Consider the following 24,114-nt stretch of genomic DNA (forward strand, 5'->3'; position numbering starts at 1 on the left):
CTAATCTTTCTTTAAAATTCGCATTTTCATTGGACATATATCATAACAGTAGATAAAAATAAATATAGTAGTTAATTGATAAATATAAAATATAATAAATTTTGGGCCCTAAGAAATGGGTCTGATCAATTTGGTTTGAAATTGGACCAAAATTGATGGACTTTGGACCTTAATCCAAACATCGAATCTAGGCCACGATTGATCCTTTGTCATTTGGGCCTCTGAAATCGAGTTTGGGCAAAGATGAAATTAGACCCTAAACGAAATATGTTTTAAAAGGTTTTAACCTCTCGGATCTGAAGGAATCATCAGGACACAATTTTCATTTCAAAACTGGCCATTAATTCAGTTTCCACCTTGAAACCAACATTTTAATTTTAAAACTAAAGCTAAACTAATAATTTAATTTAGTTATTTTAGCAAAATCAAAGCTCCATAAATTCAAAATTGAAAAGCGTAGACAAAATTAAAAGTGTCTACCATAATGAAATGAATTTTAGACGATTTGACACCAAATCTTATTTCTATACAAGAAACATTGCTTTCACATCAAAGAAAATAAAGAAAGAAAGAAAAGAGAAAGTTTAACAGCCAATGATAGGATCACTCTTTCATACACACACGGTGTTTCGACATACATGCAATGTTTCTAGTAATCTAATTTCAAGAAATACCACCCGGAAAATAAAGAAAAATCTAAATCCAAGATAGCTACATGACTAAATAACTTTAAAATTATGTTTTTAACATACTTATACATATCAAACAGAGTTGGCAGCCATAAATGCATTGATAAGTTGTAGAGTTTGAATTGCAGCATCAGAATATGGATAATAATTGAAATAACCATGTTCTTTGCCATGGAACTCGACGTACTCAATTTTCTTGCCCATGTCTTTTAGTCTGGTGGCGTAATCCTCAGCCCTGTCTTTCAACAACTCACTGCCGCCCACGATGACCAAGATAGGGTCAAGTTTCACTGCCTCCAGACTAGGGCTCCAGGGCCCAAATGGATTCACTAATGGGTGGTCTCTTGTCTCTCCTATGGGCATTGATAGCCTCCAAAACCTGCTTCTCATTTCAGTCAACATTAATATAATATGGTTTGTAGGTTGTAATTTTGTAACCCACATACATACATAATTTAAAGAGAAATACTTCAAGGAATATGGAGATAGATTTTTATTTTAAACTTTCACAGTCACATGAGATTGATAAAAGTTGAATTAATTTTTATAATTATCTTTTAAAGATAATATTGAGCAAGTATGTGATTTTAAAGCTGAGTCTCAAAAGCTATGATAACCCCTTTCCTTTATTCAACATTATGACTTCTTTTGAATCCATACATGATTTTTCATTGAACAGTAAAGAGCAATAAGATGGAGATTGCGGCTAATTGAAGAGCTTGTTGACAAAAATACAAAGGAAGAGAAGGAGGGAAGCATGCACAAAGGAGTCCAAATTGCGAACTTTCCAAAACATCACAACTACATAATCCTCCTACAGTTTTTGATAACTATCATCCCAGAAGAAAAGAATAAAGGTTCCTTTTGAAAGATTAGATTAGATAGCTATGGAAAAATCCCTTTTCAAAGATAAGGACAAAGAGAGATTTTGATGATTATCTGAAATGTTCTGGGGGAGTGCTGATCAGGATTTTAACCACTATCTCATTTTATTATTCTACACCTCTTTACCTCAAATCCAATTCTAAACCCTACCATGTATACAAATAAATTAAAATAAATGTCAATTTAACAAATTAAAATTCAATCATTTTATATTTTTAATTTTAAAATTCTAATCTAATCATTACTATCTTCGGTAGTTTCTGTTAAAATTTATCAAATTAATATATTTATTTTCTATCAATCATATCCTACGTAACATATCGGTAGTCTAACCAACAAACTAAATTAATAAATTTTGACGGACAAATTTAATAATTAGATTGAGATTCTTAAATAAAAAGCAAAAGGATTTAATTTTTAACTTTTTTTTTTAAGTACATGAAGAATCCTAAATTTTATTAAAGTATAGAGATGTGGAAGGATCACATGTTAAAAAGGTGATTGATAATTTGATATTTATGTGGTGTAGGTGAGATTGCCTTGCCTTTTTATTGATAAGAACCTCCACCATTTCTGCTTTTTTGGACAGCCGGCTTTGTTTCATACGAGATTTTAGGGTTTTTTTTTTTTTTTTCTGAAAATTGTAAATCTGTATGAGATGATTTGATTTGTCTTTTACTCTTTTTAACCTTCTAAATCAAGTTTGTTTGTTTATTTTTTATAATCCAAGTATTTTATAGTTTTATAATTATGTTTTGTAATAATATTATTTATAAAGTTTGAATATGGTTTTCCTTTTAAAATAAAGTATGTCTTATCATTACATTGATTCGACATGATATAATAGAAACTTCTTTAAATTACTTCAATACATATATTAGCCACAACATAAAAATAAATTAAGCCTAAATTTTGGAATAAGTGTCGGAAATAGCCCAGTTTTCTACTTTTTATTATTCAAATTGAACTGTTATATCCTTGGGATAAAATGAAATTCACTATGAAGGCTGGTAACCAACATATCCAATCCAACTTGCTTAAGACTTTAAGTGAGCATATATATGGTCATGATTCTCATTATTATTAACTAGACTTTAAATCACTATTCGTGGGATTCAACCTCACATAACATTTGTAAACCTGTCCCATTATATAAAATGATATTCAACTTAAGTTCTTAGCTTATTTATATTTTTGGAATTTAGTTGTTTTATTTTATTTATTTTTTAGATTTAAAATGTAAGTCTAATTTTAATACTGTTAAAATTTCTTTTTAAATTTAAGTTTGAAATAAATTACAATATTATCTTTTTGTTACACGCTATTTTCTATTTTAAACTGTGCGAACTTAATTAACAAAATAATTTTAATGGTTGGATTTTTAAATTTTACACCGATATAAATGAATTCTTCACAAAATAGTTATTGTTTTAGATTTCAACCTTGTTTGGCTTTTCAATAATGTTTGTATTAGTTGTAGTTGATAAATTATTTAAAATATTTTATTCTTATTAAATTTGATCTACTTATTGTAACAAGTAACTCCACCACATTATTAACCGAATAAATTAGATGATGATTAAAATTTTAATCAAATACTTATTTGATATTTATATTCCAATGATGTGATCCCCATTTTTATTTTCAATACGGTATAAAAAATGTAATAAAACCTTTAGAAAAATAAGTAAGAAAACTCAAATAAATGTCAATCTGTTCATAAGTGAAAAGGATTTTACCGATAACAAAACTTTGGCTTGTTGAAAGAGAAAAGAGGTGAATATTTGAAGAGGGAAAAACAAAACATTTATCAAGGTGCACGACACTCTTAAATCTCAATCGTTGCGGTCCAATCGACCCTATTAAAGGTTAGAGAACAATCGTAAAAGAGAATGCCAAAAGAATTAACTCAAGTCACTTTCAATGAATCATTATTTCATTTAATTAGTTATGCATAAGTTCTGTTTCATTCCCTATATATGTGGAATATTTAGATGAGATATTAAACAATGTATTCATAAAATAGTTCTTTGAACAACAATCATATATTCTTATGATTTTAATTATGGTTATATTTATAAAACGGTCGAGGTTAAACTTATATAATTCATTGGTCATATATAAATTTATGTAAGATAAATTATGAATGGAGTATAAATGATTAAATGAAAAATATGAGTAACTTCTATGTTGTTCACATATTGTTAGAATTGGGTAATTAAGGAACCATGACAAAGTACCTGTCAAGTACATCAAGATTCAACAAAGCTTCGCTAGGCCCCGACTCTGACCTTGTCCTCACCACCCCACCAAAAAATGGTGCCAACAGCACATAACCTCGTACGCGAACCGGAGCCAGCTCGGTCGAACCAGCACCCAACCTAACTGCCAAATGGTGTGCAATATTGCCACCTGACGAGTCACCCAAGACAAGAACCTGGTCAAAGTCAACCTCGCCACTGTTCAACCATGCATCACTAACCCCATTTTCTCTCAAAGCTTGACTTTGCAACCACCTCATGGCACTGGCTGCGTCATCCATTGCTGCCGGCAGCCTATGCTCCGGGGCCAACCTGTAGTCCGGCGCAATGACTACAGCGTTGAGTCCGGACGCGAAGCGTAGGCAAGAATTATGACAGGTAGGCCACGTACGAGAACCTAGACAAAAACCACCACCATGAATGAAAACGACGATGGGGAGCTTATGAGGACGACCGTTGGGTGGAAAATTAGAGGCTGATGCGGGCTTGTAAATTCGAAGATGAAGATTATGGGTTTTGTCAAACATGGCGTCTTTGAAGTCCACAGAGTTCTGATGGTGGATGACAGGCATGTTGAATTGTATGGTTTTGGATCTGAAAACGGTGCCATCACTCAACACTTGGAGGACTCCCAAGCAGTCTTCCACTATGTGAGGAAATGAACCCATGATTGTTTAAGTTATTGGGTGAAGATGGTTGGGAATGGGTGGGGTTTATATAGAAAGAGAAAGAGAGGGTTGAAAGTGGAGAAACTGTAGAGTGGAAAGGGGGTGATGGTGTAAATGCAATGGATGATAGTAATGGAGGGATGGTTCAACATCATGTGCTTCAATTTCGTTTTTTCTTTTAAAGTATGGACCATAGATAAGCTTGGCTGTCTCTTCTAATGTTTATTTGCAAGGGAATTTTGTCATTGCTTCTTTGTGTTCCTCTTTTTCGTGTTTTTTTTTTCATTAATTATATTTTATCACTTGATATATATGAATTAAATAAATAGAAATAATTTTTAATAATAAAAACATATCAATATAAAAAAATGATAAGCAAAATATTTTTTACATTTAATTAATTTAAAGCTAAAACTATTATTTTCAGTTTTACAAAACAAGTTTAATAAAAAAATTTATTATTTTTAATTTTCATATTTTATTTTTAAATATTTTTAAAACAGAAAAAAGCCCACACTTATGATTTTTCCAGTAAATCCCGCAAAGATTTCAATAATTTTTTCCTTTTAATTAGTTAGTTACTTTTAAATTTATTTAAATTAAATTAAATTAGAAAATATATCATATGCAAATAAGTTTATAATAACAATATCTTGTAACATTACGTTATAAGTGCCTAAAAGCCTCTCTTTTCATAATGATCCTTGTTATACTGCCCACAAAAAGAATGCTAAAGGCCCAAGAATTACATGACCCATGAGGTCCAAACCACAAAAGGCAGCTGGCAGCAAAATATCTCAAGAAAAAAAGATTTAAGGGTAAAAAAACAACTCTTACTAAAAATGAAAAAAAAATTAATTGAGCCCTTAAAAATATATATCGCCTTTAATGATAAAAAAAATAAGTAATCAGTTTTTCGTAATGTAACATTAGTTGCGGTTTCACTATAAAGGGCAATTATTTTAAAACAATTATAAATTTTTTAAAATAATTAATAAAATTACATCTGGAACAAACTATTTGTCTAGATTCATTCTAATTGAAAATTATAAAATATATAAATTTTAAAAATTACAAAAATATTATAAAGATATTAAAAATTAAAATTTAACAAAATCAAGTTATATATATATTTTTATTAATAATTTATATATATTCAAAATTTAAAAGTTGAAATTGAAAATTTTGAATTCAATTTTGTATTTATAAATTCGAATAATTTTGTATACAGATTTTTATATATGCAAAATTTGAATATAAAAATTATTAATTCAATTTTTAATTTGATTATATATTATTTATAAAATTATATATATATATATAATTTGAATTTTTCAAGTTTTTAATTTTTTATTAATAAAACTCCTAATTGAGTTGGTGTCACCTCAACAAGATCACTAACTTGGTTAGAAAGTTATGAGAATGACATTTCGTAATTAAAATAAGTAATATCATTTGAGGGTATTTTAATCTTTTCACTTTAAAAACACCAATAGAAATATTCATATAATGGGATGTGAACCCACGCCAATTGCATTAATAAAACCTTTAATTTATCCTAAACTAAATCTTTATTTTTATACATTTTAATTTTATTATACACACATTACCTTTATCAGTTGTATATATTAACAATGTATTTGATTGAGTTGATGTCACAAGTTAACTCGATACCCTTAAGATTAATGACAACACCATGATAAACAATTTAATCTAAATTTTCAATTTAATAACATACATATTTCATGTGTTATTATTAATTAGTTTTAAACCATACATTTTATTATTATTGTAAGTTATTTTAAACAAATATTTGTGTTCTAAATTTATAGTTTTCACACGCATACGCGTGTGATAGGACTTCTAGTAATTATTAATATTTTTTTATAATTGTTAAACTTTCTATAGTTTTGAACACATATAGAATAAATCTAGACAAATGGTTATCTAGATTCAAATGAACATGGACAACCATATGCCCAAGTTAATTCAAAATGTAATTTTATTAATTATTTTTAAATTATAGAACTCACTTTTTTCTTGTAGGATCTTTGATAAGGTAGGTTTAACTTTTAAGCCCAACTATTTTGTTTTTAGCCCATCTCGTTAACATAAATATGTAAACAATCGATATCGTTTGTAAAAATTAATAAGTGGATAATTGATATACATTTTAGCACTCTTTTCACACTTATTCTTAGCTTACCTAGAGTTAAAACAAATGTTTTAAGAGCTTTTTTTTTAAACCATGCATGCATTATAGTTTATAATTTAGTGCATTTCTTAGCTTTCTTTAATTTTTTAGTATTTAAGTCAGATATCGTATTATTAATTTATACTTATCTCATGGGTAAAAGGGCTCAAAAATATAGAAGTAACCTAAAACAATAGTAAGGGTTGCGACATGTAACCACTAAAGGTTGTGACCTTAAGCTTTGAACCATAATGCAAAGCTGAGATAGGCATTTGTGTCTCGACCACGACGTTAAAAATTGACTTGGAATAACTTATGCATAGTCCTGCCTCAATGTCACAACATAACTTTTAGTTGCATTGCGACCTTCAAGATTGTTTGAAAGGAAGCTCAATTATCCAAGTTGAGTCAGGAAGCGCATAGTTCATTGACAAGAGAAGACAGTTTGTCATTTGAAAGTTGTGATATTCTTTGTATAAGGTCACCACGCTGAATCGGATTTAGGATAATTACCAAAGAAAAATGTGGAGAAATTTGAGGAAAAATCATGAAGCTCATTGTGCAAGGTTGCGACCCTCTATTCAAACCTTAGTATAAAAGGGTTATTTTTCAACTATTGAGAGGAGAGAAGTCTGATAGATAGGATAGTCTTCTATTTTTGTTATTATTTTAGCATAGGGTTTTCTTTAGTTTAATACCCACTTTTCCTTTATTTTTGCAATAGTTGTAATTTCCATTTCAATACTTAACAAATTACAAGGCGTTCTCTTTATTTTAATTTTAAGCACTTTTCTTTTCTTTTTTATTTGCAATTAAGTACTCGAAGTAGTAAGAAAAATCTTGGATTCTACACTCGGATACCTAAATATTGGGATTTCTTCTCACCATTGAGCATCTCTAAATTCAATCTCTTCACTTTTATGGCACAAATGGTGATAATATTTGATGTTGTGGTATTGTTTGCATGGAATCCATGGATATCTCAATCTTTAAGAGACTAACAGTATGATGAAGTATGTGAATTAATTTCAACTTGTTTGGTTGATCATGCATGTCAAGTTTGTGTTAATTGGATATACTTAATCGCTTATGAGTGACAACTTATGTATGAACTTATTTAGGGAAGATTTATGAAAGTTGATACTTAGTAAAACCAGTAAATTAGTGCCTTGAGCATTAGATTTGAGAAATGATGTCTATCATGGTGATTGGTTTCGCATCGATTCAGGTCGTATCAGTTGAAATCGTTTAGTGCTAAAGTAGAAAAAATAATACTTTTTTCTTCATCGGTAAAAATTTCGGCCCGTATTAGTCGCATCAGCTTGTTCCGACCAATTCCGGTCACATAGGTTAGAATACGGTGCATAGGCCAGTGCATGAATAAAATTAAAAAAAAATATATAATTGCTATTATGCTAAAGACTTAATTGGAATGTACCGATCAATCACAAAAAACTACACTGGAAAGTTAAATTTAACATTTTAAACTTTAAAAATAAAAAATTTGGAACATACTTTCACATTTAAAATATAAAAACTAAATATAATATAAAAAAAACACGCACCCGATCATCAAAGAAAAAACCCCATTCACCCTTCAGCTTTTTAATTGTCAATTTTAGATTTATTAAATGATGAATTTTATTTATGGAATAATTTATACAATTGATGAATATTTTATATTTAAAATTTATTGAGTGTCATTTATTTTATATCTATAAATATTTTTATATACATTAATTAAATATATTTTTAAAAATATTAATAAATCCAAAATAATAAATAGAAATAGATTAATAACGTATGTACCAGTTCCAATAGAAAACGGTGTGTCCACCGATGTGATACCGGCTACCTTAACATATATGTTAGCCCAAGATTTATAACAGCGGAGAGTTAGATGTCAGCATTAAACTTAACGTGTACTGAGAGAGATCTAGAGTATAGGAGTAACACTATTGCATGTATATATCGAGGCCATAACCATTAGAGTCATATTAGCACGTAGGCACTAATTCGTATTTTTCACGTAGCTCTAGCGTTAAGATTCTGTTCAAAATTTGAGCTCAAATTCCTATTTTTAAGTTTCTATCTTTAATTATTTTACTCCTAATGAATATTTCAATGTAATATTATCTGAACAACAATTGTGCGCTTCAAAATATTTTTTAAAATTTATAGTACCGAAATTAACGCATCAGATTCTTTATGCTGGATTTAATGGAAATTTTGAATGGTTAGGGTTTTAAAAATATTACACCAAGCCTAGTATATCACAGAGAATTAATCAATGCATTGATTTTTTCTGTTTTATTTGATTTTCCTTTGTTATAAAACACTTGTATTTGGAAACTGATGCTGCTTGTATTGTGGTTTGTGACTATGAATGCGTAAGGGCAATCAAGAATTAGTGCCATTAGATTCGGGAAACTTTGGGCAGACCCACAAAAGCTATATATATTAAGACGTACGATGAGATTACCCAGGTAGGACCTCTGTATAACTTAGCACCATTTCCTATCAGCATCGAAGGGTGCCTCAAAATATTATGTTTCTGGCTTCGCAGATCACCTGGAGCACAAATCCAGCCCAATCCAGTACCCGCTACAAAGTAGACCTTAGCACACCCCATAGGTTATAGCATCGGTAGGGGTATACCATAAGATGCTACTGCACATGCAAAGCAAGGAGTAACTTGCTAAATCTACAAATAATAAAGCCATCTGAAAATGAAAATCTCAACATTTTCCATGAGCTAATTTATTGTTACACTGTTAGATTACAGAGTTTTCTAATTCCAAGGAACAAAGAACAAAGACACTGGGATGTAGCCAGGGATAGCTTATGAAAAGAAATGATGGATGACAGCAACATTACTGCTCACTGCTATCCAACCAGTCAGAACTGATTCTCTGGTAGGTGCAATGACGAAAAATAGCTTCAGCAAAATTTTAGCAGAACAGCCACTGAATAGCACGCATGCATTTAGCAACAGCAACTGATGGCCACTGCTTCTAGAAACAAACATGGGGAGGAATTAGCTTTCCTGGATTCATGATGTTGTTAGGATCTAGAGCTGTTTTGATTCGTTTCATCGTCTGCAAGGCCTCTATTCCAAGTTCCTTTTCCAGATACTGAAAACATAAACCAACATGTTAATAATTATGTTTTCATGAACATATACCCTTCAATTTACCGCTTTATTTAAACAAGTCCCTATAATTTTTGTACACCTGAATAAGCCTTCAGCCTTTGTAACTTGTACTTAGATAAGCCCTTGATTGACCTTTTTCACTTGTACCCAAATAAATTCCTAACTTCTAATTTATACTTAAATAAACCCTTAACATAAATTAACATGAAATAAGGAGTTACTTAGATACAAATCAAACGATAAGGGCTTATGTATAAGTAAAAGAAGTATAGGGGCTTATTTAAATAGTGTGATAAAGTTCAACGGTCGTTTTAATATTTTAGCCTAAATAATGTATACACGGTAAAAATTTGAACATTTATTATTGGTACTAAAAGATAACAATTCTTGGCCTGTGAATTGTGATGGTGACCTTGTTGAAGAAACCACCAAAAGGTGGCATCTTGGAAGTCCAAATCAAACCATATGAAATACAATGAAATAGAGAAATATACCTTCATTTTCCCAGTGCCAACACCGTGTTCGCCGGTGCATGTTCCTGCCCATTTATAAGCTCATTGAAATTAAGTTCAATATTAGAATTGCTTCAGCAATACCATAGTATGCTGTATGCATGAGCTAAAGTAATAGACTCTCTACTCTGTAAGCGAAAGATAATTCTGAAGCTAATAAAAGTATTCTAATTACCAGCATCAGTATATTATGAGCAGAATTAGCTTCAATACTTCATTATCTGAAATAAACTGACATAGTGCCAAGAAGAGAGTATGAACCTTCCATTGACAAAGCTGTATAAACCATAAATTGATTTAGCCTTTCAGCTTCTCTCCTATGCTCTTCTTCATTAGGATCAAAGAGAATGACTGTGTGAAAGTTCCCATCACCAGCATGGGCAATAACTGTACTGTAATTATGAAAAACAAAAGCATCTGTGCATTATCAGTATCGGGTCAAGTCAACACACAAATAACAAAAGCAAGTCCCAAATGGAAAACCAATAAGAATATAGTTTGAATATACCAAACCAGTGATGATGCATCCAGCTCTTGCTTGGACCTTGATATTAATTCTGCAAGGTTTGATAGGGGAACACAAACATCCTACATGAAGAAAAAACAGAATTTGGTAAAATGGCTCCTTCCAACCTTGGAAATCAGGCAATGATGATTAAATAATTTTAAATCAGATTACTTGACATCCATATATGCTAATTCTTGTATTCTAACTTACAGAAATCATTGCTTCAAAATTGGGCTCCATAGCAAAGCATGCCCATAGGGCTTCCTTCCTGATCTGCAGGAACCAACATATTAAAGATGAGTAATCAATGGCATCTTTATTTGGATAATGTAAATATATATAACTCAATATCTTATTTAAAGTAATCAAATTAATAATATATATACATGAAAGGAATTATCATCAAATATGGACATTGAGAGGAGAGGTATGATTTATGTTAATAAACCCAAGTACTGACTTATTAAACATAACATGAAAGTCCAGTCAGTCTTGAGACGTTTTAGGAATAATTTAGTACAAAGTTGTAAGTCCAGCCAGTCTTGAGACATTTTAGGATTATGTAAAGTCCCACCCTCCTAAACCCTAGGTTCCCCTTTCCCTCCTTTATAATTCCGGGTTCTATGAGCACAATAATATTATCCTTGGCATGCATTATTGCATCTGTATCCTGCCTTTCCCTCTGACATAAAAGCATATTCACTACTCCATAGCAACAATCTGAACAGGTAGTTTCCTACTCGTAAAACATTATGATCAGGAGAATGATAGAAACAGAAACTGCACAATCAGCTTCCCTTCTTAGGTGAATCCACCCACCTAGTAAAATGAATGTGGCTTGTGGACAAGTGCATAGTGCACTCAGCTGCTATTAACTAGATCAGGTCATTTTTCTACTTTCAATAAGACTCCCGGCCTTTTTCTTCAATATATGCCTAATGTCATACATACTCAGCCCTCAATCAACTTTAAATGTGCCAGTCAACTGGGTTCTATGAGAAAGAAGTCCTTCATCCTTCTTTTAAATATGAAACGTGATCAATACTTGCTCTTGTCAAATGGCATGGAATAACAAAAAGGGCAAGCTAAAACAGTCTCGCTTCTATTCTGGTTTGCTTCTAAGGACCTGTAAGTCTAATGGTTGTTCACCACAGTTCAAAAAATCACCAAAAATATTTCCATAAAAAGAATTACTGATAAGGACTCTTCAAGTTGTCTAACCAAGTTCTTGAACATCACTTAATACAAATCAAGTTTTATCTTTGACATAATCAATACCAAAATGACAGATAGATAAGCCTTATGAAGGAAAAGAGAACTTGAAAAACATACAAAAGAGGTATCAGCCAAAAAATATACAACTGAAGTGTCAAACAGTAAGCTATATTACCTTCCAAAGTTCTTTTTTAGCTTCAGGATCTTCTGCAAAAACAAAATCCGAGCCATTGTGCTCAGAAACAATTCTTTGAACAATTTGCGTTTGCTCATGGGAGTATGCCTCTAACAAAAAATAATAAATATTTTAGGATCCAGGACAAGTAACAAAGAAAAAGCTTAAATATGACAACTGACTCAAGCTCCAATTCAAACAAGCCACAGGCTTTGACTCTCTTCCGGCAAAATCAAAGTGCATGTAATCTGTTTTTGTTCTTCTATATTTCTTGCTATATGACTAACATCATGGATGTACTAAGATCTTTAAAAAAGAAAAATAAAGATCAACACTTAGGAAACCTTCCAGTTCAAATAATAAGACTAGAACCCAACATGCCAAATTCATAGTTAACTTGCTTTAAGGTTTTAATGAAGTAGCAAGGCCAAATTATTCTATCCAAAAGCTTAGCAATAGAAATTCTCCCCAACTTGACATTAAAGAAGAAATTTATGGAACAAATTCAAAAAAGAAAAAGGGAGCAATCCCGTAACTCACTGGTGCCAATAAATTCAAACATTAGAGTTGGAACTTCAGGCAAATTCTTCCCATTAGCAATATTGATAGCCCTTACTTGGACTTCATCCAATAATTCAACCCTTGACACCTAAAATACATGGAAACAAATTCTAAGAAACTGATTTAAAAGTGCATAAATTTTACAGGTATAACCTACCTGAATACCAGACAACATGGTGTCAATAGCAACATCTGCAGCAGCCTTAATTGTGGGGAAGTTGCACATTGCAACCTGCAATATTATAAAATCAGTCAAAATGCATAAAATTTAAGATCTAAAGTATAACACAAGAAGCAGTACACCCCCCTCCCCCCCAAAACCCAAAAAAGAAAACTTATAATAGTACAAAACCCAAAAAAAGTAAGAGTCAATAGGTTGTCTCTTTCTTCTACTTGCTTGCACCTAATTCTTAATTCAGAAGCTCACACTAAACTAGTAGTTCTGCGAAACTTGATTTTCTTCCTTATTCTGAACTCTCCAACCTTAAATCCTACAAATTTCCTGATGAACTATTTTGTTTCTTTCTTCTTGTTTGCACTTGTAACTTTTAAAACATCTATACCACTGACATAGTTTTCAGTTTCCAACCATTCATTTGTAACCAGATCCAACTGAATTAAACCAGTCTTTTCAAGGCCAACAGAAAACACCAACAAGACATAAAAGCTCAACAGTCAGATGCGTCCTTAATGGTTCCCTTGCAGAACAGACTTTAATGATTAAGTTGAGTACGTTAAAAGAGTCAATCATTGTACATTTTAAATCCCATCGAAGGAAACAAGTTTAAATTGCAAAAGAGATGCCTTCAAGCAGAAAAAGGTCAATTTACCACTGAATGCTCTGGAATTTTCTGAAGCCGTAGAGTGACTTCTGTTACCACGCCAAGGGTCCCCTCACTTCCAATCATCAGACGAGTCAAGTCATACCTAAGAAAAGCAAATCCAATGAGAATAAAATCATGCAAAAAAAGGGGATAAATAAACACAAAGTGCATAATTTGATTAAGAAAAAGGCATCATAACAAAATGCCGATAATCTTTTGCATGTCAAACTACTATATCACGCTAGCTTGACTCGAGCAGTAAAAACTTGGATTAAGAAAATTAAACTTGTTTCTTATTTAACAAAACCCAGCTCCAAGGACTCTTGTCATTTATGGCCATTGTATAGGTGTCAACACATGTCACTGAATCTGACACCAAATATGCATCTGGCACATTACCTAATTGATGCTAAAGAATAGGGTCTAGAAGGAATGATCAAAAGAAATTTGATAAAAGAAACATTTTCAAAGAAAAACATTTTATTGCTTTTTGTAAAATTAATAAAAGATTCTTATTTATAATGTGGTAATGCAGTATATATTTCTTATAAATATTTAATATCATGTATCAGTGTAGCCATATCTTACTCAGGGAAATGCTTTAAATGAACCATGAGTCCAAAAATTTGAGCAAACGAAGAATCACACACTTGGAGACACATCGAACATTGGGACCCTAGTCTAGGTAACATAAACTTAAGTCTTGAAGTCACTGACTATTTCTCTCTCACCCTAATACCCTAAACACATAGAGAAATTGAGCAACCTGAAAAAAAATTGAAGGAATGCCTAAAATATCCCAGGAACACAAAGAAAATTATCTTGGGCTCCAAAAGTTCCAAGTGCCTTTAACAAATGCAAATGACAGTGCTAGGTGATTCAAAGCAAAATGAAAGAGAGAGAGAGATGATTCAAAGACATAGGTGATAGGACAACATACCCAGCAGCACTCTTCCGAGCACGAGAAGCTGTCTTAACAATATCTCCATTAGCAAGGACCACCTGGAATGTACAATATATGAGAAATACCTCACTGATGAACAAGTTAATCCATCAAAAGAGTAATTGACAAACCTTGAGACTGATTACATTGTCACGCATAGTGCCATACCTACATGCTAAAAGCAAAATCATTAAATCCAATAAACAGTAAAACCATATAAGCATTATACACATTTAATGAAATAATATGTGCAACTAAGAGACCATCCACCTAATGCAATGTTAATGAATTTCAGTTCTTTTCCATAAAACACAATTATTAATGATTGTTTTATTAAAAAAAAAAAAGAAAAGAAATCAAAGCAGAAAAAAGATTGCACATTGAAATACATGTGTGACCATTCTTTACCAACACATGCATATATAAAACATATTTACCAATTTTAGAGAAGCATTCTTGATCTTGGCATTTGAAATCTCAAGAATTAGAAAAAAAGGACTTATATTTTTAAGGTAAATATCCTTCAGTTCAAGGATCCTCGAGTCCCTCTAGAATAAGGAATCTTCAAGGTGTTAATATTTTAAAATATCAATATTTCCATATCCTACAATCAAATTTCACCAAAGGATCACATTCATAGTGAACATTCATTTTTTTGCACTGTGCATGATTCTGAAAGATGATAACCAATTAAAGGGTACACATAGCCTTCATTGACAGTTTTCTTAAAATATTATTGCATCATGTTTGCACCTCAAAGAAAGGTTAATTTGAGACATTATTAGCAATATTCACCTTCTAGCCTTGGAATGCATCAGAACATGCAGGACAATAATGAAGTTTTCTTCAGGAAACCAATGGCATCTAACTTACCGAGCTAAGAAACTATCACAGGTTGCATTTTACAATGCAATGTCACGATATTGAAGTCTTCAACAGGTACCCTTAAAGCAAAGAAAGGTTAAATAACTACTGTTCTGCTGAAAAAGGTCACTAATGGCACTAGCTGACTCCTCAGTATGTGAGGCATTTAAACGTTTTTAATGTTTATTCTTTATCAAAAGGGACACAAAAGCCCGTAGAACATTGTTTAACCAATGGTGAACTAAAACATGGACTATATAGGCATTGAAGATATAAGTGCCCTAATTGCATAAAATGTTTTTAGTGAGGAATCAACGCCTATGCATTCTTTCAGAAGTTTAAACACAATCCTGAAGCCACTTCCAAACCCTTTTTGTCTATTTCAGGCTTAATCTACATGCACAACAGAGAGATACATTTTCCAGGAGAAATAACATCCATCATTTCATATCTGAATACACTTGTTTGGTACAAAATTGCTGAAATGAAAATCATACAAACCTCAGTAAGAGAGATTTCAGATGTAATTTTTCAACAGACCAAGGGGGCAACTAGGGAATGCAAAGAAAGACAGTAGTAGAGTAGCAACTACCTCACGGCTAAAGATCCAGAGCAGCGTGTTGCACACATGCCTCCTATTGTTGCACCAGGCCCTGAGTGTAACATGGTTTAAGATGATAATGTTACACTCAAGCCAATAAATAATATATAATATAATATATATATATATATATGGTGCTTTTATCAAGAAGTGTAGCTGAATGTTGCAATAAGTTATTTTTCATTAAGAAAATGATATGTTGCAAGGATAACTCTAACAAACTGACCTGGATCAAGGGGGAAAAATAAACCATAAGGCTCCAAGTATTCATTAAGTTCCATCCATCCAATTCCAGGCTCAACTACAACATCCATGTCCCGAATATGCAACGCCTTAACTCTCTACAAATTTAAAAAAATCACTCCTAGTATCACAAATTAAAAAACGAAATGGATAGAACTGCAAATTCATTTTACACGATGGAACATTGATGATTTTATCACAAAATTAATTGCAAATTCAAGTCAAATAATTGTCAAAAGAGTGTTATAATAAAGCTTCAGCTCAAATAATACAAAACAGATTTAGAATGAGTGCCACAATGACTAGATGCTAATAAAGCTCATGCCGCAGGACAAACTTCAGTTAGAAGCCATTACTAGGAAGCACATTAAACTGTATCAATAAAATGCATGGTATAAAATTAAAAAGAGTTTATTCCAATCTTTTTTTTTTTTTAATTTATCTAGGAAATATGATTAAATATACCTTCATTAACGTCATGTCGATGCAAACACCTCCATTAGGAGACAAAGTGTGCCCCTCAATAGATGTAGCTCCACCATATGGTACTATAGGGACCTGATTACAAGCATAAAAGAACAATTAAAATTTTATTCTTGCTCAAGAAGAACCAAGACATTTTTGTTGTACCCTGGCAAAGCTCATACTCTAGATGACACAGTGTCTGTCACCTGTACTAAGAACATTCTTGTCATTAACCAATGCATACCATTCAATTCAAAGAGAACCCCAAAAACATGACAAATTGTACTTAAAGTGGAAAAAGGAAAGAGAAATGCATTATTGATGAACTTATATACAAACAAAGAAACAAACCTTATGTTTATTACAAGATTTGACAATCTGGGAAACTTCCTCCTCAGACCTGTGAATATGAATTGTGAATAGAAGTTGAAAAAAAATACAGAAAATGTTGCACATATATGGTGAACAGTTCTCTAACTTCTGGAGTGACCCAGGTTTTTGTAAAAAAGCACCATGATCAATGCATTGCATCCTATCAATCTAAAAGGTTTGTTTTATCAAAGTCATTATTTCTCACTCAACAGTTACCAAACATATCTGAGAAATAACACCTGAATCTGGGAGTAGAGAATTGCTTTAGTTATAGCTTAAATCATGCTAATAAAATACAATGAGACTCTGCAAATGGTTTATCATAAAGTACTACTAGAAGCCGACCTATGTAAGAAGTTTCCAGTTTTGCTACATGTTCAAGTTCAACATAATCCTAGTAGTAGTTCCATGACATTACAAAACATCTTATTCAGATGTGACATGCATGTAAGGTGTATGATCAGAAGAGTTCATTCCAAATGAACAAGGTAAAGCCCGTGCCTGAATATGCATGTCAAATTCAAAGATCTTTCAAAATGATATCCAATGTTTAAAATATGCCAATTGCTTCAGGGTTTCTGAGACATACTAATCAATGCTGCATTTAACTGTTTTAGTATCATCGTTGCATTTTTTACTCAATTTCCAAAACAGCTCTGTAGCTTTACAAGTACATAATCCTTAATTAACAACTAATGCTGCAATTATCATGCCTACTTCAACTTCTGCAGTCCACAACTAATAATAATAAGAGGGACTCCCAAACCCATGAAATTATATTTATTAGGACTATTTAAGTTAACTCATTTTTAATCATTGATTTGCATAAAATCATTGTGTTCACAAAGAAAAGCAAACTGATGTCTTCTTTACAACAAAAAGGAAAAAAAAAAGTACCAAAAGCTGAACCCCAAAGATCAAGAATCAGACTCACCTAGGGAAAACAACCACATCAGGAATATTTACTGCTTTATGAAAGCTGTTCTGTGGCTTCCCATGGTAGAATCTTTCATCATAATCCAAAGTCATATTATCCTGTAAAGTAGCTTATTTCACCAACTGTTACATGAACAAGGAATTTAAATAACCAAAAAAAAAAAAAAGATTAAAAGAAGGTAAATCACTTGACATATAGCTTTCAGTTCATCAATAAGCTCTTGTGGAACTTCTTTATGAGTGCCCTTCACCACAAACTCTGTGCTTGCCTTCCCACCAATGGTCACTTTCCTTAAAAGCAAAATTTAAAAAAAAAAATTATTTGGGTGATTTCTTAGTTATCCAAGAAAAACAAAAGGGCATAAAAAAAGTTGAAATTTTTCTACTGAAACAACAGTTGAAACTCAAATTTCACTCAAGCAAAAATGACAAAAAAAAAAAACCAATGGAATATATTAAAGAAAACAAACCGAGAATCCAGATTAGAGGGTTCGCAGAGTGAAGGATGATTGTTGTGGGATTGAAAAGTAAGGGATCCAGCAGAAACAGCAAAAGCCAGAGGAAGCAAACAGCTGGACCATGAAAAAGCATGGCTATTGGTTTTCTCAGCAATGGTGGATGGTAAGTTCTTCTGACAAGTATTAAGCTGAGATTTGTAATGGTAAAACGAGTCCCGAAAAGCATTGGAAAAAGCTGATTTGTTCGAACAAGAACGCAAGCGAGCAAGCCAGAACGAAAAGCCCATGTTTGGAACTTGACAATCTGATAAGTTTTTCCTTTTTCCCGGAAAATAGATGTAATAACTTAAACAAGTGGCGAACTTCAATTTCCCCTTGATTTGGATTTATTGCAAGTATAAGCCCTTCAAATTCCTTTGGATATCCGGCGCACGGGCGCAGTATTCAATCTGTTAGTCTCACGCATGTATCTCATTTTAAACTAAACTCACCAAAGCTGTGAATATTCAAGCGACTTGCAAGAACTTATTTTTAAATGGGATATTGCAACAATGTATTTTTAGATGGCACATAGATAATTCTTGCTTGTCATATCTTATCACCGATGAAAAGTTATCTCAATATTATCATTTTAATGAAGAATGTACATTAAAAACTTTTGGACGAATTTATTAGGAGAATTACGATTTTCCCACTCTTTATTTAAGTTTAAGTTATATTGGATTGAGCCACTCTACCGAGAGTAAGATGATTTAAATAAAAATATAGGCTTAAAATTAAATTTAGATAAAAATATAATCTCATGCAATATTTTTAGGCTTGGGTTCGCTTGAATTTGATTAAATTTTTTATTGTTGTTATTATGTTAATGTTTTCTTGATGATACGTTGTTGTTTTGTTACTATTTTACTATTATGTTGCTACTATTTCACTATTATATTATTACTATTTTGTTATTTTGTTTAAATATATATAACTTTTGTTTTATTGTTACTTTTATTATTATTTTAGAGGCATTTACTTGCTAAATTGTAATTATATTAGTGTTATTTGAGTATAATTTTTTTAAATATATTTTCAATTTATTAAGAAACATTTGTTTTAATATTTTTAGTGCCCTTGATGTATTATATTTTTAAAAAGTATTTTTATATAAAAATAATCTAAAAATTTAATACAAGTGGGTCGAGCCGAGCTCAGGTTTAACATTTTTTATCTGCACTAAGCTTGAGTAAAATTTTAGGCCCATTTTTCAAATTATACTCGAGCTTACCAAACGGGTCTAAAATTTTACATCATCCAAACCTGACCCCTGATGCAATCCTCCCAAGTTACAGCCTTAAGCCTCCTTAAGAAGCTTTTTACCTACTTGTTTAAAATCACTAATGAGTTAAAAGCTTGAAAAGCTTAGCAAGTAAACATGGATTTCATATCTTACCTATATGCCAAGTCTTTTGTAAATCATGTTTAAAAAGTTAAAATATGCTTAAGTTTTTATAATCTTTATATATATATATAAATTTTAGTCCTCTATTTTTTCATATTTAAAAATGTAAATTCAACTGTTAATATTATTAAAATTCTTTTGTTAAATTTAAATTTATTAATGTCTACATGATTATTAAATGAATATTTTTATATCTTAAAAATCACACAAATTTAATAAAGAAATTTTAATGATATTAGCAATTAAATCTAAATTTAAAAACATGGAAAATAAATGAACTAAATTCTTAAAAGAAAGAACTAAATTCTAAATATACGAATAGTAGACGGACTTGAAGTATATTTTAACTTAAGAAATTGTGACTTTTATAGTATTAAAATTAATCAAAGTTAATTATTGTTTATTGAATGAACATAAAATACAACTAATAGCAAAATACTTAAAATGTAAATTATAGAATAATAAAATTATAATTCAGGTATATAATATAATTTGTTATTTGAATTCCATGGGTTAAATTAGGTTAAGAGATGGTTAGATATACCACTTCTTTAGTTAATTAAATTTCCTTTTTAATTAAATACCATAATGTTGTGATGAGTGTGTAGGAGATAAATTAACTTAATTTAGCTAAACAATTTTGATTAAATTATCCAAAATTAGCTCCACAATGTAACCTAAACAATCATTCAAGTTACCCGTAAACAACATCAACGGATTTAATCTCTACCGTCCATCTTTCACTTGTGTTGAAAATCTACCCATCCATCGCCTTTTCCTTTTTATCTTTCCAAGTAATGCTTACCTCATTTTCGCTTACGCTCGACACGGGGAGGAGGAAAAAAAAAACATCTTTAAATAAAAAGCAAAAAAGCTTAATTAAAAACAAATAAATTCTCCCCCACTCACAAAATATTGGGGGGTTTCCACTTTACCATCCTTTTATTTTTACAATTTTCTTTTCCCCCGCTCCTGATTTTCCTTCCCTCCAAACACTATTGCAAATGTTGCCATTTCTCCCTCTTGGAGGCATTGATTGGTGACGGGCGATTGAATTCTTTTTTTATTTTCTCTCAAAAGAGAAGTTTAATGGAATTAAAGATAAAAAGGGGTTGATTTTTCTGTCCCGGAGGCTAGCTTTCCCGGGAAATTTTGCCTCCTTTTTTTAAATACTCTCTCTCTCAGCTTCCACGGTTAGTTGCATTTTTTTTCCCATTCAGTCCTCTGTTTTCTAGAAAATTTATATTTCGGTATTATTTTCTTGAGAAATGCTTTGATTCGAATGATAAGAAAAATATGTTTCTTTTCCTCCAAAAAAGAAGATTTTTTATTTACGTATCATTCATTTATATTCTTCTTTATTGCAGGAACTTTTCTTTTTGATCCATCGATCCAAGAGGAATTTATGTAGTCGTGGATGGATTTAAAATGTAACGGAAGGAAAATTTCATTGGAGGATCTAAGATTCATGAGAGAGAGAGAGAGAGAACTTTTAATTTATTTTCATTGTTTTGTTTAGATTTTTTTTAAAAATTTGTTAGGAAATAATAAGATCGCTTGAACTTGATATATGGAGTCTGAAATATTTTCACCTCCAAGAGATTTGGTAAAATGTTGTGATTGCGCGTGTCCCACTTGTTCTTTGATTGGTAAACCTTCAAGTACTTGGTTTCGATCTGTGAAGCGAAAATATGATGAATTTGAGACTGGAGATCGGTTTTATGTTCCGGGATTTGATCTCTATTCAAATCCCAAAGTCCAAATTGAGAATGAATGTGCTGCTTTGCGGGAGACTGTTTGCAGCCAACAAGAAAAAATACAGGATTTGCATGCAGAATTGGAGAAGGAGAGAAATGCGTCATCCTCGGCGGCAACCGAGGCGATGTCGATGATATTGAAGTTGGAGAAGCAGAAGGCAGAGATCCAAATGGAGGCAAGCCAATTCAAGCGTTTCGCAGAGGAGAAAATGGCACACGATCAGGAGGAGATTCATGTCTTGGAGGATCTTTTGTACAAGAAAGACCAGTCTGTTCAATCTCTTACTTGTGAAGCCTTGGCTTACAAGCATAGGATGATGAGTTACGGGCTTACGGAGGCCGAGGCTGAAGGTGACAAGGATGGAGAGATTCGGAATCTGGGTATGGCTGAGGACTTTGATGCGCAAGTTGATCTTCCCGAATATGATTATCCACAACTCAAGTGCAATATGAATGAGAATCCTGGTGATGATGCTGAAGATGTTGAGAAATATGCATTCGGAGAGACCCCCCATGCTCGAGATCAGTTGAGGAATTTGGAACAAAGGATCTTCCAAGTTGAGAGGAGTTCTGGCGGCAGTCAGCTGGATGGGGGATGTTCCGGAACAAAGCATGTTTTCGAGAAGGTGATTGTCGGTCACTCTCCTAGGCGAACAAGACATTCGAGAAGGTTTTCGATCGATAGTTACAATTCCTTCTTGGCTAAAGAGACGGCTTCAGAGTTTACCATCGATTCTCCCAGGTTTCACATTGGTTCTCCCAGGTTTAATGCTAGCCACAAGAAGATGGAGTTCATTTCAAGGATGGATGAGATTTCCAGCTCCAAAAGAATGGATAATGCTTCTGAAGTTGAAGACGATACAAGTGACAGAGTTTATACGATTGATCCTGTCCATAATGGGGCCGTATATAATGAAACTCTTGACTCTAAACCTGGTGTTGGAATTACCGATGAGTATGCATCCACTCCAAGGGAGCAAATTAACCTGCCTGATGCCTGTGATCCTGATATCAAGAAGCTCTACACCAGGCTTCAGGCCCTTGAGGCTGACAGGGAATCAATGAGACAAGCATTGTTATCAATGCGAACTGACAAAGCACAGTTAGTTTTATTGAAAGAAATAGCTCAACATTTGTCCAAGGAAATGCCATCAAATAGACAAGATGTTGTGGCAAAGCCATCTATTCTTGGTAGCTTGCCATTCATGACAGTCTTCAAGGTAAAATCTTCGTTAAGCTAATATGCCTTTTCTGTATATATTTTCTAGCACCCATGGTGTATATATTTTTGCATCGTTTGATTTCATTTTGCTTTGAAATTTTACAATGTAATTTGGCTGCAATTCTCTTATCTTTCATCCTTTGTTGAATCAAAAAGTTTGCCAGCCATTTAATATCAACGCCGCTCTTTACTTGTTGGAAGCATCTTGAGCATGTGATCATGTTTCATCAATAGAGCAATACTATATGTTATCCATAAGCTAAACATCCTTGTATTTCCTTTGATGTATTTCCACATTGCCACTCAAACTTAATTGTGCATTGATCTTTTTTATTTTCCAGTGGATTTTATCCTTGATTGTCTGGAGGCGGAAAGGTCGCCGAAGCAAGTAAGGAGAATTTTTGTTATATGCATAGAGATGCTGGTGTAGAGAGAGAGCATGAACTTAGATACATAATTTTATATATCATGATCTGTTTGTTAAGAAGTGACATTCAAAAGTTTAGCATCATATTATAGCCTGGGTTTGATTCGTTTTTGTTTCATGTTTCTTCATCGATCATGATATAGGTGCCTGTATGGATTATCACCAAACAATGTTGGCTTGCTAATGCTATTAGACAAGGGCCCTCGACTGAGGCAGTGGCGATGCATTTCAAGCACGCAGGTGTGAAAAGCGTCCAGATGAAGACTAAAATAGTAACTGTGAATGCTCAATGAGTTTTGATCAAGCTATCATGTATAGGCTTTGCATCCATTTTTTTGTAATGGATTCCTTTGTGCAGAAGTTGGTATATTGTGCAGTGTTAATTTAATTATTTATATTCGTTTTTTTTTTCTTTCTTTTTGGGGTGGGATACATTTTGGTGGCGTATCAGCAAAACAGGGATGCTTGCGAGCATACTCTCTCATAAATTTGTTGGATTTCAGGTTGAGGTATGCGTCTATTGTGGATATCCTCGTGTATATTTCAGATTCTTGTATGCTTCTTATTTAAGTAATGAAGTGTTTATAGTTTTCAAAATCAAGCAATGCTCAGTTCATCAGAGTTGTTGGTTAAGTTGCTGTATCTATCATCAAAATCATGATTTAGTAATGTACCATATATGTATCAACTCCATTAAGTTGGTGGGAAGCACATGTGCCTTCTCTTATCCATA

At 32.2% G+C, this 24,114-nt stretch overlaps 3 protein-coding genes across 4 annotated transcripts; 1 reads left to right on the forward strand and 2 right to left on the reverse strand.

Annotated features, from left to right (window-relative positions):
- Window positions 1–504: 504 nt before the first annotated feature.
- LOC105799594 (probable carboxylesterase 15) lies at window positions 505–4,588 on the reverse strand. Its single transcript, XM_012630235.2, has 2 exons — window positions 3,815–4,588; window positions 505–1,068 (listed from the first exon to the last, which is right to left on the reverse strand). The coding sequence occupies exons 1-2, from the start codon at window positions 4,501–4,503 to the stop codon at window positions 762–764; spliced, it is 996 nt and encodes a 331-aa protein (XP_012485689.1). The 5' UTR covers window positions 4,504–4,588; the 3' UTR covers window positions 505–761.
- A 4,833-nt stretch (window positions 4,589–9,421) lies between these two features.
- On the reverse strand, window positions 9,422–19,081 carry LOC105799596 (D-lactate dehydrogenase [cytochrome], mitochondrial). 2 transcript variants are annotated; one of them, XM_052620745.1, is made up of 18 exons: window positions 18,541–19,077; window positions 18,259–18,361; window positions 18,069–18,169; window positions 17,114–17,162; window positions 16,763–16,855; window positions 16,281–16,395; window positions 16,046–16,106; window positions 14,721–14,757; window positions 14,587–14,648; window positions 13,653–13,749; window positions 12,980–13,054; window positions 12,802–12,910; window positions 12,262–12,371; window positions 11,082–11,144; window positions 10,872–10,951; window positions 10,625–10,755; window positions 10,346–10,389; window positions 9,422–9,831 (listed from the first exon to the last, which is right to left on the reverse strand). In XM_052620745.1, the coding sequence occupies exons 1-18, from the start codon at window positions 18,813–18,815 to the stop codon at window positions 9,712–9,714; spliced, it is 1,725 nt and encodes a 574-aa protein (XP_052476705.1). In that variant the 5' UTR covers window positions 18,816–19,077; the 3' UTR covers window positions 9,422–9,711. The 2 variants fall into 2 exon arrangements, 1 of the variants encoding a protein (XP_052476705.1); XR_008188695.1 differs by having other exon boundaries at window positions 9,727–9,831; window positions 10,539–10,755; window positions 18,541–19,081.
- A 1,809-nt stretch (window positions 19,082–20,890) lies between these two features.
- Window positions 20,891–23,982, forward strand: LOC105799595 (myosin-binding protein 7). Its single transcript, XM_012630236.2, has 4 exons — window positions 20,891–21,168; window positions 21,343–22,952; window positions 23,296–23,342; window positions 23,525–23,982. The coding sequence occupies exons 2-4, from the start codon at window positions 21,546–21,548 to the stop codon at window positions 23,625–23,627; spliced, it is 1,557 nt and encodes a 518-aa protein (XP_012485690.1). The 5' UTR covers window positions 20,891–21,168; window positions 21,343–21,545; the 3' UTR covers window positions 23,628–23,982.
- The last annotated feature ends 132 nt before the right edge of the window (window positions 23,983–24,114 follow it).

Source organism: Gossypium raimondii, chromosome 9 (genome assembly GCF_025698545.1).
Source record: "Gossypium raimondii isolate GPD5lz chromosome 9, ASM2569854v1, whole genome shotgun sequence".
Taxonomy (NCBI): domain Eukaryota; kingdom Viridiplantae; phylum Streptophyta; class Magnoliopsida; order Malvales; family Malvaceae; genus Gossypium; species Gossypium raimondii.